Source organism: Poromitra crassiceps, assembly GCF_964638095.1.
Source record: "Poromitra crassiceps genome assembly, chromosome: 22".
Lineage (NCBI taxonomy): Eukaryota > Metazoa > Chordata > Actinopteri > Beryciformes > Melamphaidae > Poromitra > Poromitra crassiceps.
In genome coordinates this window covers 14,221,642-14,241,641 of record NC_139647.1, presented here as the reverse complement: position 1 = coordinate 14,241,641, position 20,000 = coordinate 14,221,642, and the positions used below count along the sequence as shown (strand labels likewise).

Sequence of the window (20,000 nt, the reverse complement as noted above, 5' to 3'; positions counted from 1 at the left end):
ATGCATTTGCACTAAAATGATTTAACTAATATTTGTGAACTTTCATTTTCATATATTTTTCAACAGTTATTGTTCATATTGTGCTTAATTTATTAATTAAAAGCGTTATTGATAATTAAGTAGCCTACCCTCCTCCAGGCCCGGCTCCAGACCCAAGTTACAGAGGGGGCCTGCCCCTAGCTTGGGGGGGCCAAGCTACCCAAGGGGCATCCGGGGGGATTCTCCCCCGGAAGAAGATTTTGTACATTTTAAAGTAAAATTCGTCAACCTGGTGCATTTGAGAGCAAAATGAAGAGGCTAAATCTGTGAAGAACTACACACATCTCTAATGTGTTGTGACTTTACAAATAATTAGGCCTAAACAATCAATATTAAGTGTATTTACACATTGTGCACAAATTGCATTCATTGTGACAAATTTACAATAGTTAATATCCAGCCAGAATCATTGCAAATGGATGTTCAAAGTAACAGTTAGCAATAGCATTGAGTTAATCAATGCCTAATGACAGCCAGATTCCATGTTAAACTTTAAAACAGAAAAACGGAAAAACGTTTTTAGCAACAAAAAAAAAAAAAATTGAATGGGGGGGCCAATTTGTTAAATGGGGGGGGCCTGGCCCGGTCAGGCCCGGCCCGGTCAGGCCCGCCCCTAACGCCGGGCCTGCCCTCCTCATGTTCATTCAGGGATACTATGATGACAGTGGTTTGGGGCCCCCACTCTGATGTTGCATAGGACCCCAAAAGGCCCAGAAGCGGCCCTGCAATCCCTCTCTCTCTCACCCCGTATGAGAGGCTGACAGGCCAGGGATGCAAATCATTTCTCAGCACATATACGCGGTGGTAAAACGTTTTTGAAGGATGTCCTGATCGAGGTGTATGTTGTAGGCTTGTTGTAGGCTACATGCTTTGCAGTATAGCGTTATGCTGGAATTATGCTTGAAGTTTGGGCTGTCGCACGGAAATGAGAGATACTGAATCTTGACGAGGAAACGTGTGGAGCGTTTATACACTGTGTGTGGGTTTCTGCTCGCGGAAGTGAGCTGGAGTCTTGAAAACTCCACTTTGTCCGCCCAGCCGCGTCCACGTAGTTACACAATTCGGGGTGTGCACAGCCAGGCGAAAACCGTCTGCACAGCAGCCTTGTGGAGGGGCGCGTCTGCTGATTTAACTCACTTTTCCGTGTGGACACTCGCCGATGCGGGAAGCATATGAGACCTAAGCGCTTGTTGTAGGCTACATGCTTTGCAGTATAGCATTCGTTTTCCGTCCCGTTCAAAGACGCACGGGTATTTCACCTCAATGACAATTTCCTCGTCCTTTGTTTCTGTGCGGGGCTGCGGGCGGACGAGGTTCTTCTTGCGTCTTGCAGCCGCTGTGATTGTGTGCGAGCAGCCCCACCTGTCCCAGTCATACCGCACGTGCAGCATGCATCACGTAGGTTCCGACTGGTAATTAGTAACATCGTTTCGATTGTAACAGCAATAAAATGTCACATATATGTCACTCACAACAAGTATTAAAACATTTATTTGGTGTATATTTTGCTGTTTGCTGCTGTACATATTTTGTTGCATGTTAAATCGTGGTTGCCCCTGGGGCAACCAAAGACCGAGAAATGGTTGCCCCATGTTTTTTTTGGTTGCCCGGGGCAACCGGGCAGCCGTTAATGTCGAGCCCTGCCGTGTGGAGAGTACACGAGTCACAACATGTAACTTTGTATTATTATTCACCGTGTGGAGAGTACACGAGTCACAACATGTAACTTTGTATTATTATTCACCGTGTGGAGAGTACACGAGTCACAACATGTACATGTGAGTGTTTCTGGCGCTGTTGGAATGTGTATTTTGGGCGACTGAACGGGAGTAGGCAAAAGTACCATAGAGCCATTGTAGCGCTGTGCTAAGTAGCAGTGATGTTTGTACTGCACGCAGAGTGAAGATAAAGGCTTCTACATTCTAGTTTTAATATCGGTAATTATGGCAAATGGCCTGAACTCTCAAAATGTTGGCGTATCCCTTTAAATTATGTGTTGTAGTGGGGGGTTTTTTTGTTTTTGTTTTTTCAGGCAACCCCATTTGAATTCCAGGCGACCCCACTTTGGGTCGCGACCCCAAGGTTGGGAACCACTGCACTAGCAGAGTACCCGTGCAGTGTATTGGGCTGCACGGCCATTGCGCTGCAGGCCTCGCTCACAGAGTTTGCATACAGCCTCTCCTCTCCCCAGAGGGTTTTCATAGTCCACTTCACTGGCTTATTCCAACTCCGCTCACCTGTGTGCTCCTCCACTCTGGAGCTCTCTATGGTGCTGAACCTGTGTCGAGTCATTTTGGCCACTAATTAGCCATTTTTGCCCATTTAGTCAGCCCTAATGACCTAATATGACAATTGCCAGGTAATTATTATAATTGGATTACTAAATGTGACTTTATGAACCATATTGGCTATACATTGGTATGTATCAAAACTGACCCTGTGATTATCGTCATATGGATTTCAACCGTATTGCCCAGTCCCAGTATACCGTTTGTTCTGCTGATTGTTCAATCCTTTTTATTGATAGTGCTTAGCTAGATTTAGCTAGAAATATTCTGTCTAAAAACATCTGTCGAAGACATGCTTGTGAATTAGGGCTATACAAATAAATTTGACTTGACTTGACTTAATTCAAAATATCTGGCTCCGTTAGGTTACCCACAGTGGTGCTATTTACACTTCCTGAAAGATTCAGCATGATTGCACGTAAAAATGGCATATTAGCGACAAATTTGACCAAATTGACAGAGTAAAACTAAATTCATTTTTCAGTATGAAGTTTTTTTTTTTTTTTCAGAATCAATTACCGTAACTACAATGTTTTTTCACACCAAATTGTAGTTTTTGGTTTCGTTTTAGTTAACTACAATAACATTGTTAGGAACCAACACCTGACACTTCTGCCACAGGCTGTCAACATGACTACCCTGGATGGTCTCGAATGAGTGTTTGGAAGAATCTGTCAAAATTCAGCTGTTGTTTTAAATTCATTGTTTCTGAAATCAAATAGTCTTCTTATGACAGTGACTTAGCCATTTTGACATGTGTAGACACAAGCCCTAATGTGTGTGTGCGTGCGTGCGTGCGTGCGTGTGACGCCAGGTGTGTCCAGTGTGTTCAGCCATGCCGTGGGGAGACCCCAGCTATAAGAGCTCTAACTTCCTCCAGCATCTCCTCCACAGACACAAGTTCTCCTATGACACCTTTGTGGTGAGTGGGGGGGGGGGGGGGTGGGCTGTGATTTTATTCTATTATTTTTAACCACATCAGACAAATTAACAGCATGTTTGACTAAATAAATAATGATTCTAATGACTAATGTCTACATGCAGGACATTAAAGGAATAGCTCACCCAAAAATGATTGGTCATTATCTACCTCACACTCTTCAAGAACATATGTGTGTGTATATAGTCAAAACTTAGAGTTGTCAGATAATGTCTGTATTGTGTCTTACATAATGGACAGCCTATAGAAGAGATTTGGTTAGATTGTCTATGGTTTTGGATTTCCTGACACCTGAGTTTTGTGCCTGATGTGTTTTTCAGGACTACAGCATTGATGAAGAGGCAGCACTGCAGGCAGCCCTGGCACTGTCTCTAGCTGAAAACTGACAACACCCTCCTCCCACCCTGTCAGCCACCCTGTCAGCCACCCTGCCAAACCCCTGCTGTTGCCCTACCATCCCTCTACCCTGCAACAAACACAACCTGCCCCAGAGTGCTGCAGGCTTTCTCCACGTAGGAACCTAGATGACAGATCCAGTCGGCTTTCTAGCTGATGATACCCTCGTTTCCTTCCTCACCGTGCAGAAGGGAAAAGGCTACTAGGAAATGTCAAGGATTTGTTTCTGGACCGATCTATAGATATTAGTACTGTGGGAAGAAACAAGCAAAAATCAAGGATGGAACAGCTGGACTGAGTTTTAACCTCCACTCTACCATTATCTGCTTATTCGACTCTTGCTGCGAGGAATATTTTTATGATGCATCTGTCAAGATAAAAGATTAAAAAGAGAGATATATTTTTGGAAAACTTTTCCGTTTCAAACCAGTGCACTAATAACAGTTATTATAATATTAATATGTTATTATAATAACAGGAATGGGTCAGATGTGTCCACAACGTTTGGAGGACATTAAAGTTGATTCACAAACTTGGGGCTGCTGTTCACACGCGCACGCGCATGCGCACACACACACACACACACACTCTCTCACACGCGCACACACACACTCTCTCACACGTGCACACACACACTCTCTCACACGCGCACACACACTCTCTCACACGCGCACACACACACACTCACACACACACACACACACACAGGGACTGGTTTAATACAGTTGTTTCATAATATAATTTGACCACTAGAGGGCAGCCCTTTCCCAGAAATGCAGAGCTTATGCCATAATGATAGGAACAGTGAACACACACACACAAATATTTTCTGTAGGAACAATGATGTGGTTTTGTTTGAAGCGTCGTCCAATTCTGTGCTATGGATGATATCATTTCATATATCACACAAGAATGCATTCATCATGATTCATGTTGCACTTTAATTCTAGTCTTTTGAAGAATAGTTGGAATTCCGTTAAACAGATTTTTGTATCATCTTAATTCTTGTCCAATGATTTGTCTAAATACATTTCATGGTAGATGAAAGACTTGACTTAAACCCTTCTGCTCTTTGGGGAGCATAGGTCATTCTTGAACTTTCTCCAGCTGGTTTTGTGTTGGGCAGACTTCTCTGCTTCCTCCCTGGATGTTCCTATTTCCTTGAGTTGTGCCTCCACAAACCTCCAGCTGTTCCTGGCTCTTTCTGGCTTTCTTCTCCCCTGTGGGTTCCAGGTTAGGGTTAGGGTTCCCCTGTGGGTTCTAGGGTTAGGGTTCCCCTGTGGGTTCCAGGTCAAGGTCTGTCTGGTTGCAGAGTGGTTCCTCAGGGTATGCCCAATCCAGCCCCATTTCAAGCGTTTGAATTGTGTTTCAATTGGTTCTTGTTTTGTGATTTGCCAGAGCTCTTCTGCCACTAGATTCCCTGGATGTGATGTGTCGTAAGCATCTGTTTATGAAGGTTTGAGGTTTATGGCTTGTTGCTATTGTGGTTCTCCAGGTTTCTGCCCTGTAAAATTAAAACTGATTTGGTGTGTGAGTTCAAGACTTACTTAGATGATGAAGATACTGCAGAGTTTATTTTTTGTGGAGATGTGCTTTGAATTCCATATTTATTTGTCCTGAGTATTGAAAAGGATGCTCTTGCCTTCCACATTCTTGTTTGTATGTCTTTGTCACTGCCTCTGTCCTCCCCTCTTCCAGTACTGGACCTCTCCGTCCATGTTTATGTCATCGTCTGTTTTATGGTTGATGTTCGTCACCTTGGTTTTTGGTTTATTGATGTGGAGGCTGCGATTGTGGCGGGTTTTGTGATTTTGGTCTGCATTATTCTGTATTTTGGTGTGTGACAGGAGGACTATATCATCAGCGAAGCCCAGGTCTTCTAATTGGGACCAAAGTGTCCACTGTATGCCCAGGTTTTGTTAGGCTATGGTGGTCTTCATAATCCAGTCAACTGCCAAGAGGAAGGGAGAAAGAGAGACAGCAAACAGCCCTGCCATGTAAAGCTTTCAGTGTGCGTTGTGTATGACTCTGCAGGATGATTGTAGATAATAAAGTTGTTGTATGATGGTTAGGGTTAGCATGAGATCCATAAGGTGTCTCGGTCCAGACTGTCAAATGCTCGTTGGAAGTCGATGCATGTGAGGTTGAGAGAGGTGTTCCATTCCAACGTCTGTTCTATAATGATGCCAAGGGTGGGAATGTGGTCGGTACATGATCTGTCCTGTCGCAAACCTGCTTGTTCTCTGAGCTCTTTGTCCAGAATGATCCCGCTGAGCACCTTCCCTTCCTGGCACATGATGCCCCTCTAGTTGTTAACAGTCTTGAAGGTTTTTCACCAGGTGTCCTTCTGTCCAGTCGCTTGGCACATTTTCTTTCTCCCAAATCTGTCCAAAGAGTTTGTGGAGTAGTATGGTTGGCGTTTCCTCGTCTGCTTTGATGGCTTCTGGAGGTATTCCGTCAGGTCCCAGTGCTTTGGTTTTCAGGCTTGTTGGTCTTGACTTGTATGGAGTATTTGGATGGAGGGATGTTGGCTGGTTCTGTTGGTTATGGGTCTGTTCAATACGTCCCTGAAGTGTTCGGCTCATCTCTTCAGCTGGTCTTCTTGCTTTGTGCGAGTGTTTTTCCATCGTGTCTTGTATTGGTCTGTCATGTGTCTTCATGTCTTCATGTGGTGTCATACAGTTCCTTCATCTTGTGTTGAGCTGCTGCTTCTTCAGCTTATCCGTTATTAGCTTGTTGATGAATGGGTAGATGAAAGAAGGAATGTAAACAAGGAGGTTGACAAAGCCCTTGTTAAGTGTTGGGGTTAGAAGTCATTGTTGTGACAAAGGTATTTTCTAGATTCATGTTTTTAGTTCTTCCAGTATATGCCAGGTTTTTGTTTGTGTGTTTTGTTTGTTTATGCGTTTGTAGTCTATATCTGGCCAAAGTCATTAGATGAAGTCAACTGGGAATTGCAATTTATACAACCTGAGCTGAGGTCCACTTTCAAAATCAGTTCAGAGTTTAAAGGAGTTGTGTATCTCGCTCAAAGTATAAAGACAGAAATCCTGAACACAAATTAAAACTATTTTTGCACTTTGAGTAAGTCTCACCCTCTTTTAATTAGATGTCACAACTCTTGCAACAAGGGATTTTTTTCATGTCTGGTGAAGTTTAGTTTCTTCGGTTTGTTTATTATGATCCTTTTTGTACTCATGCTATAATAGTAAGGCTCTTTTATAGATGTTTGTAAGCCACAGATTCATAATGTTCTGATGTTGTTCTCCATATTTAAACGTGTGAATAGGAGACATCTCCTGAAGAGATTCTGTGTTGAATCTTTGCGTTTGCTTTGTTTCCAAAGGTGTGAGGATACGCACCACGTTTGACCTCTGTCCACGCACAGAGTTGTTGCTCCAGAAGTTCTGCTTCACACGGAAGACTAAGGCCATGTTCAGACTAGGAGGCCAAATCTGATTTGTGAACTTTAGTGACCTATTAATGACTTTATCCAGATTGGTTTTATGAGTCTGGATGCTCCAAGTCTGATTTGTGTCACTTGTCCCAAACCACATATGGAGGTAGTTTCCAATCTGCTTCAAATGTGCTTTTGACTGATGTGTCTTCAGTGCGGACGCGCAGATCCACCAAATCTGATTTGAACGTTACTCGCAACTCGTCATCAAATGCTTCTGTGCAGGAAAACCACGTCACCAACGTACGTATTTACTGATGCCCACGTTGTTACCATAGCAACCCATGCAGATAGGCTGGACACACAGATCCGACTTGAGAATCAGATTTGGGAAACCAATCAACATAATGATGATTAATGACTTTATCAGCAACTCAGATTTGCCTGTAATGTGAACATGGCCTAACGGCTTCAATTGACCTCATATAGACATTGATCTGTGTCAGTTTTGTAATTCCTCGACTGATGGGTGAAGAGAACCTGATCCTTATTCGATGTTCACCGTGTAACTTTGTACAGCCATGATAGGTCTCCAATATAAATATATAGCCATGATAGGTCTCGAATAGAAACGATCCATGATAGGTCTCCAATAGAAACGATCCATGATAGGTCTCCAGTAGAAACGATTCTTCAGAAGAATCTCATATTTACAGGGTTCCCACTGGTCATGGAATTCCTTGATTCTCATGGAGTTCTGAGAGAGGGAAAGTCACATTACAGAATGTCTTTTCCAATGTGTTTCACTCATTCATTACATTAGATGGGAACTAGATTGAAAAACGACGATTAGCAATCCAGGAAGGAAGGTCATTTTAGCTCACAGAGTCCAACCTAATTATGAAAAGTAGAATTTGGCATGAGGGAACGCTGTATGTAAGACGTCAATCGACAATCTGTCCAGCAATGGCTGAAAAGAGGAACTGCATCCGGATCTTCTAAACGATTCCAGAGCAAAAAGTTGTATTCTGTGATGCCTGCGTATGACAACAGTTTGAAGAAGAGATGTTTGGATGCCATGTTGGATTCCTCTTTTGACTGGCGATGTCTGTAATTGAATTGATTAGGTGACGTTTTTTATTAGTCTGGATGTATTGGATGAGATTATATATATATATATATATACCCGGTATATATAAATAACTTTGGCCCAGGAGTGAAAAAGATTAACATCCCCAAAGTAGTAGATTTGACATAAGGCAGAAATCAGACTTGCTGTGACCCAAAGCAGTGATGGAAACGTGGGGTTCACATGGCATTAACAAATGATATTTCTCTGCTCATGTGTACGTCCGATTATTATTATACAGTCTATGGTCCAATGTCTATTGTGTGTGTGTGTGTGTATGCGTGTGTGTCTATTCTTTTGAAACGGTATTAATACCAATAATTATTAAGAAATGTTTGCAGTGACACTGCTGCTGGAGATGGTGATGATGTGTGGGTTTTCCAGTTACACTGTTTGGGGTTTTAAACAAAACAGTATTCTAATGTATTTGTAGCAGTTTTTTTCTTTTCTTCCCCCATAAATAAAAAGAAAAACACTGAACTCGGTTGTTTTTAGCTAAACGTTTTTAGGGTTTTCATTGTTTTCTGTCTTCAACTTGCCAACTTTCTTCACATTTCTTTAAGACAGCTTTACCACGACGTCTTGAAAGTGAGGTTAGGTGGGCTATTGCTAGCGAAACTCTGATTTGATCTCAAAACTGTTCAATTATTACCAAAACCTTCCTCAGGGGACCACAGCCATTCATGTGTCATGGGAACCAAACCTGTATTCTAGCCATTTCATAAGATATTAATAACTTTTTGGGAGTAACATTCGTGTTACTCGTTATATCGTTTTCTGAGCAAATAAACACTTGCTATTGATACTGATTAGATCAACAGATGACCCCCATCACCACAACTCCCCCCACCCCACACACACACACACACACACACACACACACACACACACCAATACCCAGAGGGAATTACCTCTATCTTATCTCTGTCTATGATCTAAGTAGGCCTATCCCTTGCTGACCCTGAGGTTATGGGTGGTTCGCAATATGCAGAGATAGTGATGACTGTAAGTGATGACTCCACCCCCAGCCCCCCCCCCCCCCCCCCCCCCCACACACACACACACACACACAAACCCCCACCTCTGATGGAAAAAGAGGTGGGGGTGTCGTTTGGCATGGTTGGAAATGTTAGCGAGCAGCACCTGTCGCGACCTCACTGAGCTGATTTTCCACAGCAAGTGGACAGATATATCAAGCTATCTTTCCTCTATCTAGCCGATATCTCCACAACCACCCCTTCCCCTCCTCTGCATTTTTTCAAAATCTATTTTCCTCCACTGCTTTATCGCTTTATGTACGCGGGGCTTTTGGGTGGCATAAGACAACCTGGCGGCCATATTGGAGGTCCGTCCAGCCATATATAAAATTGCGGGTTGGGCAGTGTTTATGAGTCACAATTTTGCTGGCAGTATTTGTTAGTCACGATTTTGACATCAACAGTGACGTCAACAGTGATTTGTGATGCAAATCGGGACATCATCAGTGACATCATCAGTGATGTCATAAATCCCACAACATGTTGTGCCCATGGCGCATCGTCTTCAGAGTCTCCTAGAAATTGTGCGCCGCACGAGATATATCTTCTTAGTTAAAATTGGCTAAGTGGGCGGTGTCTGTCTGTCTGGGTGTCTGTCAGTCACGAAAGTGATGGAAGTGAGGTTCCACATCATGAGGTGGGTAGCGGTGTCAGTCACGTTTTGTGTCACAAAAGTGACATCACTTCTGGGCAAAAATTGACGCGGCGCACATTTGCCCAGCTGTGATGTCACTCCGGCAGTTGTGATGTCATCATCACATCAGTGATGTCACTCGAGCAACTGTGATGTAGTATGAGCCGATGCAGTTGCACGGGGACACAGTTGCCCAACTGTGAATTGCGCAACTGTGATGTCACTTGGGCAGTTGTGATGTCATGAGTGATGTCACTCGAGCAGAATACTATAATTGGAGAGCCGATGGCACACGGTTGCGCAGTTCCACGATGGCGCACAGCTGCACAACTGTGATGTCACTCGAGCAACTGGGATTCAAGGGCCGATGGCGCAACACACAATTCCCCAAATGTGATGTCACTCGGGCAGTTGTGATGTAATGAGTGATGTCACTCAACACAGTTGTGTTGCATCACTTTGTTCTATCGATTTGTCTGCATTTCACTGGATGCAGTCTGGGATCAAGCAAATTATCCGTTTGTGTAACATTTGTTTTTAGTCTGTTTATTCATTTCATTTTGCCAAAATATGGAAAATGTCTTCTTGCCTGCAGCAATTTTGGATGTGAAGAGATAGGTAGGCTAGCTAGAAACATTACCTTCGTCTACCAGAGCTAAATTTAGTAGATAAATGGTTTTACGTCACAACCATGTTCAATTGCATAGTAGGCTACATTATGGCCTTAAACAAGGAAGGTTTAAAACGGTATTCAACTTTCCTTGTTGCATCTATCCCATCATGAAGGATAACAGGTGCGTCAGAGGAGGGAAAACCTGACTGAATCAAAAGAAAATAACTCCCGCACACTGTCTCCAAATGCAAAAAGTTTTATTTAACAGAAAGAATAACATTTAGGTCCTAAGTCCTTCTTCAGATGATTACAATGAATAGAGGCGAAATGCCTGCCTCCTTTCCACCGGGTATGCAAACTGGTGTTACTGCCCTCTTCGTCCCAATTGTCTTGTCTGTCTCTGCATTAAAGTATGAGTAACACCTGGTTTTCTCAATAGAAGGCAACACAGAGAGCCCCTCCTCTCCACTTGCTACTACCTCTGACCTTCTCCATCCCTCATTCCTAATTAGAAAACACAAGCGTGCGTGCATGCGCACACACACACACACACACACACACACACGCACACACACACACACCTAGACGTACATGAATTCCCTGAGACTTACCCTAACCCTAACCATAATCACTACTTGCCTAAACCTAAACCTAAACCTAAACCTAACCTTAACCATAACCTTAACCACTGAACCTGACACGGCTTTTGTCCCCAATTGCACCCACTGTCCCCAATGCACTGTTGGGTGTGTGTCCCCAAATTCGACTTAAGTAAACACACACGCACGCACGCACACATACACACACACACACACACACGCACGCACGCACACACACACACACACACACACACAAGCACGCACACACACACACACACAAGCACGCACACACGCACGCATGCACACACACACACACACGCACACACACACGCACACAAGCACGCACACACACACACACACACACACACACACACACACACACACACACACAACAAGTGTACCACATAGTGCTCATTCACAGGGTGTCAGTGTTCTGCGGCTAGGCAGGGAATTTATATAAACACCCCCACACTCACTGTGGAAAATAGCTCCATAATCTGACTGTGTGTGGGTCTGTAGTGCGGGTTTTCCTCACTCTGTGTGTGTGTGTGCGTGTGTGTGTGTGCGTGTGTGTGTGTGTGTGTGTGTGTGTGTGTGTGTGTGTGTGTGTGTGTGTCTGTGTGTGTGTGTGTGCGTGTGCTTGTGTGTGCGTGTGTCTATGTGTATAAAGGGTCTGAGGTCATTTCAGCAGAACCAAAATAGCCCCCTCCCACTTCTTACTGTATCCGTTGGCCTTAATATTGTAGCCTAATAATAGGCTGCATGTCTCCACAGAAGCTAAATACAGCTAGCACTGTCTTGTATTACTGACACACTATGCAATGGAGAGCTGCCCTCAAGCTTAATATAACAGCTTCCCGTGTATTTATAGGACTGCATGGTGTTAGAATAGCATCTCGCTAGATTGAAAATGAACCTGGCTGACTGCACAGACAGTTACTATTCATAGTGTTCCATTACATCACCATGTTGGTAGCAAACAACAGGTGGTCTTAATCATACTACAGGTGTAGGGCAGCGGAAACGTTCATCATACTACAGGTGTAGGGCAGGGGAAACGTTCATCATACTACAGGTGTAGGGCAGGGGAAACGTTCAACATACTACAGGTGTAGGGCAGGGGAAACGTTCAACATACTACAGGTGTAGGGCAGGGGAAACGTTCATCATACTACAGGTGTAGGGCAGGGGAAACGTTCAACATACTACAGGTGTAGGGCAGGGGAAACGTTCATCATACTACAGGTGTAGGGCAGGGGAAACGTTCATCATACTACAGGTGTAGTAGGGCAGGGGAAACGTTCATCATACTACAGGTGTAGTAGGGCAGGGGAAACGTTCATCATACTACAGGTGTAGTAGGGCAGGGGAAACGTTCATCATACTACAGGTGTAGGGCAGCGGAAACGTTCAACATACTACAGGTGTAGGGCAGGGGAAACGTTCATCATACTACAGGTGTAGGGCAGGGGAAACGTTCATCATACTACAGGTGTAGTATGATTACTATTTTTTACCAAGCAGACATTTTTTCGGGTGGCCATATTTTCAAAGCGGAATCTTTTTCGGGTGGCCATATTTTCAAGTTTGAACCGTTCGTGAAATGGTTTTTCATTGTCATTTTGGCAGAATATTTGTTGAAATCACACCATAACCAACTGTAACAGTGGACTGTACAAATGAGGGGAGACCACACATGTTTTAAAGGCAAAACAAAAAGTATTTATTATAAAGTAAATAAATTACTCAAAATAAGGTTCGATGTGTCAGTCAGTAACATCAGTAGTGAATGTTACTGAATGTGTGGATGAGTGGGTAGTGTAGTGTAGATGTTTGAGATGTATGAAAGTAAGATCCAAAAGAGCCTGAGCTCAAAGCAAACCCAACAAGGTGGAGAGAGGAGGAGAGAGGTGGAGAGAGGAGGAGAGAGAGAATGAGAGTTAACAGCCAGCTCAAATCAGGTGCTCCAGATCAGCTTATCATGAACTCATGTGGGTCTTTAATGTATATTGATTTTAATGTACATACACACAAACTTAAGCACATTGTGTATATGATCTTTTGCACTAGTAATATTGAGTCTTTTTTGTGTTGACTTAATCACTGTATGGCATGCAGGCACCAAGACAAATTCCATGTAACTTGCATATTGTGGCAATAAAGTGATTCTGATTCTGATTCTGATTCTGATTCTGATTCTGATTCTGATCAAGCAGGCACAGCCTCTGCCCAGCCAGGACCTGCAGACTGAAAGCAACCAATCAGTACAGTGCAATGAGCCCACAGCACATAGTGAGGGCTGCCACATACTGACTTTTTTTATATGGTGTATGTGTTATGTTATGTTGTGCTATTTTGTCAACATATTGGGCAGCAAATGATGCTCTCTCTCTCTCTCTCTCTCTCTCTCTCCCTTCACCCCCCCCCCCGCCCCCATCCATCCCACACACCCAATTCACCATGTCAATCAGTGCATCAGACGACCATATGGCTCCAACCTGCCCTAACCCTAACCCTAACCCTGCTCATGACCACCCTAACCCTAACCCTAACACACACACACACACACACACACACACACACACACACACACACACACACACACACACACACACACACACACACACAACGCCTACACGATAATGAACAAGACAGACCAGCACACACACACACACACACACACACACACACACACACACACACACACACACACACACACACACAAACGCCTACACGATAATGAACAAGACAGACCAGCACACACATAACAGTTACTACAATATCATTAGTGGCTCTTGAATGAACTGGATGTTTTAAATTGAGGAATTTAGGAAGTGTTATTACTAACTTTTATCTAGATATTATTATGTAGCACCTTTTTTCTATCCAAATCATTGCTCAGTTCAGTATGGTTGACTGTATCAACTGTTGTGTGCTGGTTAGAATGCACATTTTATTGAGTGTTTTGGCAATATTGCTTCTGATATTCACGGTGATAACTGAATCGAAGGGAGAGGGTGGCAGCATGTCTGAGGAGCTGCTCTCTCAGCTGTTGTGCTGAGCAACTGGAAATAACACACACACACACACACACACACACACTCACACACACCAGTCTTGGCATGGCGCCAGGGCGGCATGCAGCCGGTGTGTCTCCACCTGTCAGATCCACCAGGAATGTTTCCATGCATTACCACAATCACCAGGAAATATCACCCTGCCTAGTTAAAGCAGAAGCTTCTAAAGCTACGGCTCAAGACCCCAAAATAGGTCAGGGCCGGGCTGTCTGGTCTCTCCACAGACAGAAGTATTAACACATTTTAGAGAAATTTAAAATTCAGATAGTGTGAGATTATGTGCAAAATGAATCAGCATTGTTTTTCGGTGGAGTTCTGGTCAAATAAATAAGGCTGGGCAAAGTAGAGTTGTTCCTGTACTATATTATATATATATATATATATATATATATATATATATATATATATATATATATATATATATATATATATATATGAACTATTTTGTACTTTTGTACAATATATGTATATATATATATATATATATATATATATATATATATATATATTGTACAAAAGTACAAAAGAGTTCATAATATACAGTATATATATATATATATTAAAGTCAGGCAGAAGTGGAGAAGATTCACACAAGATTCACAAGATGTGTGTGTGTGTGTGTGTGTGTGTGTGTGTGTGTGTGTGTGTGTGTGTGTGTGTGTGTGTGTGTGTGTGTGTGTGTGTGTGTGTGTGTGTGTGTGTGTGCGTGCGTGCGTGCGTGTGTATCGGATAAATACAAAAAAAAAAAAAAACAATAACTATCACTGCACCCCTAAGAGGTTCAATTGTTCAGGAGAATTCATTTATTTGTCAATAGGGATTTTCTAGGGAATCAATGCTTTTACTAACTGCATTTATTTAGCTATTTTTAGACACACACTGATTAAAGTATAAAATATATACAAAAATTACAATTTATTTTTTATCCAACCAACATGGATTCATTCTCCAAAAACTGAATGTTTCATACAAAAAATGTAAATAATACACAAGGCACAATACACAAAACAACTTTCAACAATGAAAGTTGTACAGTCGTCATTTCGAACAGGACTGTTCGCAGACACAGAGCAAATACAAAAAAAGGGCATTACAAAGTAGAAATTGAATGTTGGAGAGGACAGAGAGACATTGACTAATACAACTCGTTTTCCTGCCCTGTTATAAGTGAAGATAATTGTAAATAAAATGCAATATCTAAAAATATACAAAACTAAATGGTAAAAGAAAATTGCACTGAAAACTTGAAAACATGAGTGCCTGTTGACTGGACACCAAGTGGTTCGAATAAAAATATTTCAGCTTGTTCTAGCGTACAGAAAAAAATATTCTCCTTCAAATTGAGTAAACTACTTCATGTAGGCATATATTCTTTTTCAATATTGGGTGGGTCAGGGAGTCTCATTTGTAAACATAGCTTTATTCCAATTGGTTTTAACATGGAGGATATTTGGCACTTAACCACCATGAAAACCAGAATATAAACTACTCACCCAGATCAGATGCAGCTGGACCAGTTTGTAGTGTTCTGTTTTTTACTTCCCATTCATTTTAATCAGGCCACAAAAATACCCTGAAAGTGACATTTAACACGTTTGTGAACAGATACAATAACAGATCCTGCTACTGTGCTTTTCTATATCCAACGTTTTACATAATTTCACCAAATAGCATTTTTTTTTTTTTGGGGGGGGCATTTTGCCTTTTATTTATTTATTTTTTATATAGGACAGTAGGCAGACAGGAAATGTGGGGAGAGAGAGAGGGGATGACATGCGGCAAGGGACCGCGGGTCGGGCAGGTCGGATTCGAACCCGGGTCGGCCGGCGTTCGTGGTATGCGTGCTACCAGGTGAGCTACCAGGACGCACCAACCAAATAGCATTTTTATTGATAGAACAGAACATAGCGGAGGGGTTTTATACCATTTAGAAGAGAGTGTTCCTGTTTGTGAGACCAGATATACTTAAAGCAATTTTAGTGTAAACCAAGAATAGAAATGCAGAATGAAGGACCCAGGACTGTTTTGTTTTAAAAGCAGGGTCTGTTGTTGAATCTGTTCACAACGTGTTCAATGTAAGGTATTAGGCTATTTCTATATTAACAAGTGTAGTTCAGCTCACAGGGAGCCTTCTTCAGTGACAACACAACATGTTACTTATATGGTCAAATGTGAACTGTGTTCTGTCACCCTTATGTGCCCTGCATAAGGGTGACTAGCACATGCTATAGACTAGCACATGCTTCCTCCGATACATGTGCAGTTGCCAGCCGCTTCTTTTCGCCTGCCAGCGAGGATTGTCACTGGCAGGACGTAGCATGGGGGACAGTGGGAGGATCACGCTATTCCCCCCAGCTCCCCTCCCCCCTGAACAGGCGCCCTGACCGACCAGACGAGGCGCTAGTGCAGCGAGCAGGACTCGTATCCCACCGCCGGTGTCCCGCACCCGCAGACACGGCCAATTGTGTCTGTAGGAACGTCTGACCAAGCTGGAAGTACCGCTGCCCGGAATTGAGCCTGGGTCTCCCCGGGATCTCGAGTCTCTTGAGCTTCTCAGTGAGGACGTTGAGCCTGGGTCTCCCCGGGCTCTTGAGTCTCTTGAGCTTCTACAGTGAGGACGAACCCAGACACAATTCAACTTGCGTTCTTGCGTGTTCTTCGGTCTTCAATGACGCTTCGATGACAAGGACTTTACTTGCCAACCAAGGAACCATCGCATAGTGACTTGGACAATGGTAACAAATGGGAAGTCATAAGATTCATGGTGAGAATGACGCATCACCTCCAAACAACGTCACAGTAATATAGAGACCTTGTTGAATCAGATGGGAAAATGCATGAAGCCCACAGATGACACATCTCTGCTCTCACATTCAGGAGAAATGTGTTCTCTCCAAGACAACCTTGAAGAACGTTTGCACACGTCACTTGGAGTCCTTTGGATTTGATACGCACCTACTGTACAGTGATGCCATAGGGACAGAACATACATACTTATAGAACTGAATTTCCCAATGTCTTTTCTCTGCGCTGACGAACACATTCACGTAAACACGCATTCACAAACACTGCTCTGCTCATTGATACAAACGGCACACTTGTGCTTCTCTCTCGTTACACAGGAATGTGAAGATCTTCGCTTGCTCTATTCTTCTCCAGTTCTGCTCGGTCCTAAATCACCCAGTCAGTTGGTTGGACAGAATAAGGGGAACATCTAATTATAGTATATGAATATTAAGTATCTGATAGGGAATAGGGCGTATCTAATAGGGAATAGGGTGTATCTGATAGGGAATAGGGTGTATCTAATAGGGAATAGGTCTAATAGGGAATAGGGTGTATCTAATAGGGAATAGGGTGTATCTAATAGGGAATAGGTCTAATAGGGAATAGGGTGTATCTGATAGGGAATAGGGTGTATCTGATAGGGAATAGGGTGTATCTAATAGGGAATAGGGTGTATCTAATAGGGAATCGGGCGTATCTGATAGGGAATAGGGCGTATCTGATAGGGAATAGGTATAATAGGGAATAGGGCGTATCTGATAGGGAATAGGGCGTATCTAATAGGGAATAGGGCGTATCTGATAGGGAATAGGGCGTATCTAATAGGGAATAGGGTGTATCTAATAGGGAATAGGGTGTATCTAATAGGGAATAGGGTGTATCTAATAGGGAATAGGGCATATCTAATAGGGAATAGGGTGTATCTAATAGGGAATAGGGCGTATCTAATAGGGAATAGGGTGTATCTAATAGGGAATAGGGTGTATCTAATAGGGAATCGGGTGTATCTAATAGGGAATAGGGCGTATCTGATAGGGAATAGGGCGTATCTAATAGGGAATAGGGCATATCTAATAGGGAATAGGGCGTATCTAATAGGGAATAGGGCGTATCTAATAGGGAATAGGGCGTATCTAATAGGGAATAGGGTGTATCTAATAGGGAATAGGGCGTATCTAATAGGGAATCGGGTGTATCTAATAGGGAATAGGGTGTATCTAATAGGGAATAGGGCGTATCTAATAGGGAATAGGGCGTATCTAATAGGGAATAGGGTGTATCTAATAGGGAATAGGGCGTATCTAATAGGGAATAGGGCGTATCTAATAGGGAATAGGGCGTATCTAATAGGGAATAGGGCATATCTAATAGGGAATAGGGCGTATCTAATAGGGAATCGGGTGTATCTAATAGGGAATAGGGTGTATCTAATAGGGAATAGGGTGTATCTAATAGGGAATAGGGTGTATCTAATAGGAAATAGGGTGTATCTAATAGGGAATCGGGTGTATCTAATAGGGAATAGGGTGTATCTAATAGGGAATAGGGTGTATCTAATAGGGAATAGGGTGTATCTAATAGGGAATAGGGTGTATCTAATAGGAAATAGGGTGTATCTAATAGGGAATCGGGTGTATCTAATAGGGAATAGGGTGTATCTAATAGGGAATAGGGTGTATCTAATAGGGAATAGGGTGTATCTAATAGGGAATAGGGCGTATCTAATAGGGAATCGGGTGTATCTAATAGGGAATAGGGTGTATCTAATAGGGAATAGGGTGTATCTAATAGGGAATAGGGTGTATCTAATAGGAAATAGGGTGTATCTAATAGGGAATCGGGTGTATCTAATAGGGAATAGGGTGTATCTAATAGGGAATAGGGTGTATCTAATAGGGAATAGGGCGTATCTAATAGGGAATAGGGTGTATCTAATAGGGAATAGGGCGTATCTAATAGGGAATAGGGTGTATCTGATAGGGAATAGGGTGTATCTAATAGGGAATAGGGCGTATCTAATAGGGAATAGGGTGTATCTGATAGGGAATAGGGTGTATCTGATAGGGAATAGGGCGTATCTAATAGGGAATAGGGTGTATCTGATAGGGAATAGGGTGTATCTAATAGGGAATAGGGCGTATCTAATAGGGAATAGGGTGTATCTAATAGGGAATCGGGTGTATCTAATAGGGAATAGGGCCACCCTTCAGTCCCCCTTGTCGTGCTGTGATGGGATATTGGATCTTTCTTCAGTGATGTTTGAACGATCTGTTGACTGGAGGAGAGAGAGTTTGACTTGGGAACAGTATTGGCACCCTAAGGTGCTGCTCCTATAAAATGACCTCATATTCCTTGGCTATTATACATCCATGCGGGTCAATCATCAGACCGAACGACTCCCAGTAGACGGAGGCGCGATACCAGCGCAGATCCCTCGCCGTGTTTACCAGTTGGGTTGAAGGCTTCCTTCGACTAACGTAAAGCCCCGTCTGGACGGAAGAAAAGGACGACAGACGACTCATCACACCTGATTGCTTTTTTCCCCACTGATCAGGGCTGCAGGTTGTGTGGTCCTCACAGCAGGATAAGGTTGTGTGGTCCTCATAGCAGGATAAGGTTGTGTGGTCCTTACAGCAGGATAAGGTTGTGTGGTCCTCACAGCAGGGGCGGCTGTAGCTCAGGAGGTAGAGCGGGTCGTCCACTAATCGCTTTGGATAAAAGAGGTCGGTGGTTCGATTCCCGGCTCCTCCAGTCTGCATGTCAAAGTGTCCTTGGGCAAGACACTGAACCCCAAATTGCTCCCGTTGGTGTGCCAGCACCCTGTGTGGTAACCTGCCGCCATCGGTGTGTGAATGGGTGAATGTACCTCCTGACTGTAAAGCGCTTTGGATAAAAGCGCTATATAAAATGCAGGCCATTTACTGCAGGATACAGTTGTGTGGTTCCAGCAGGATAAGTTTGTGTGGTCCTCACAGCAGGATAAACCACTTGCCTCCTGGCCAAGTTGGATAATTAATCCAGTAGTCTTTGCAGAGAACTAGACAACAACCAGACTAGTGGTGTT

The 20,000-nt window shown here is 43.1% G+C and overlaps 1 protein-coding gene across 1 annotated transcript in view; it reads left to right on the top strand.

The window, feature by feature from the left end:
• The window catches only part of rnf166 (ring finger protein 166), a 9,840-nt gene extending 5,758 nt beyond the window's left edge, over positions 1 to 4,082 (top strand). Inside the window, exons 5-6 of the mRNA XM_083658429.1 lie at positions 3,142 to 3,249; positions 3,588 to 4,082. Of these exons, the coding sequence (XP_083514555.1) occupies positions 3,142 to 3,249; positions 3,588 to 3,653 (174 nt within the window). The 3' untranslated portion in view covers positions 3,654 to 4,082. The remainder of the gene's footprint in view (positions 1 to 3,141; positions 3,250 to 3,587) is intronic.
• The last annotated feature ends 15,918 nt before the right edge of the window (positions 4,083 to 20,000 follow it).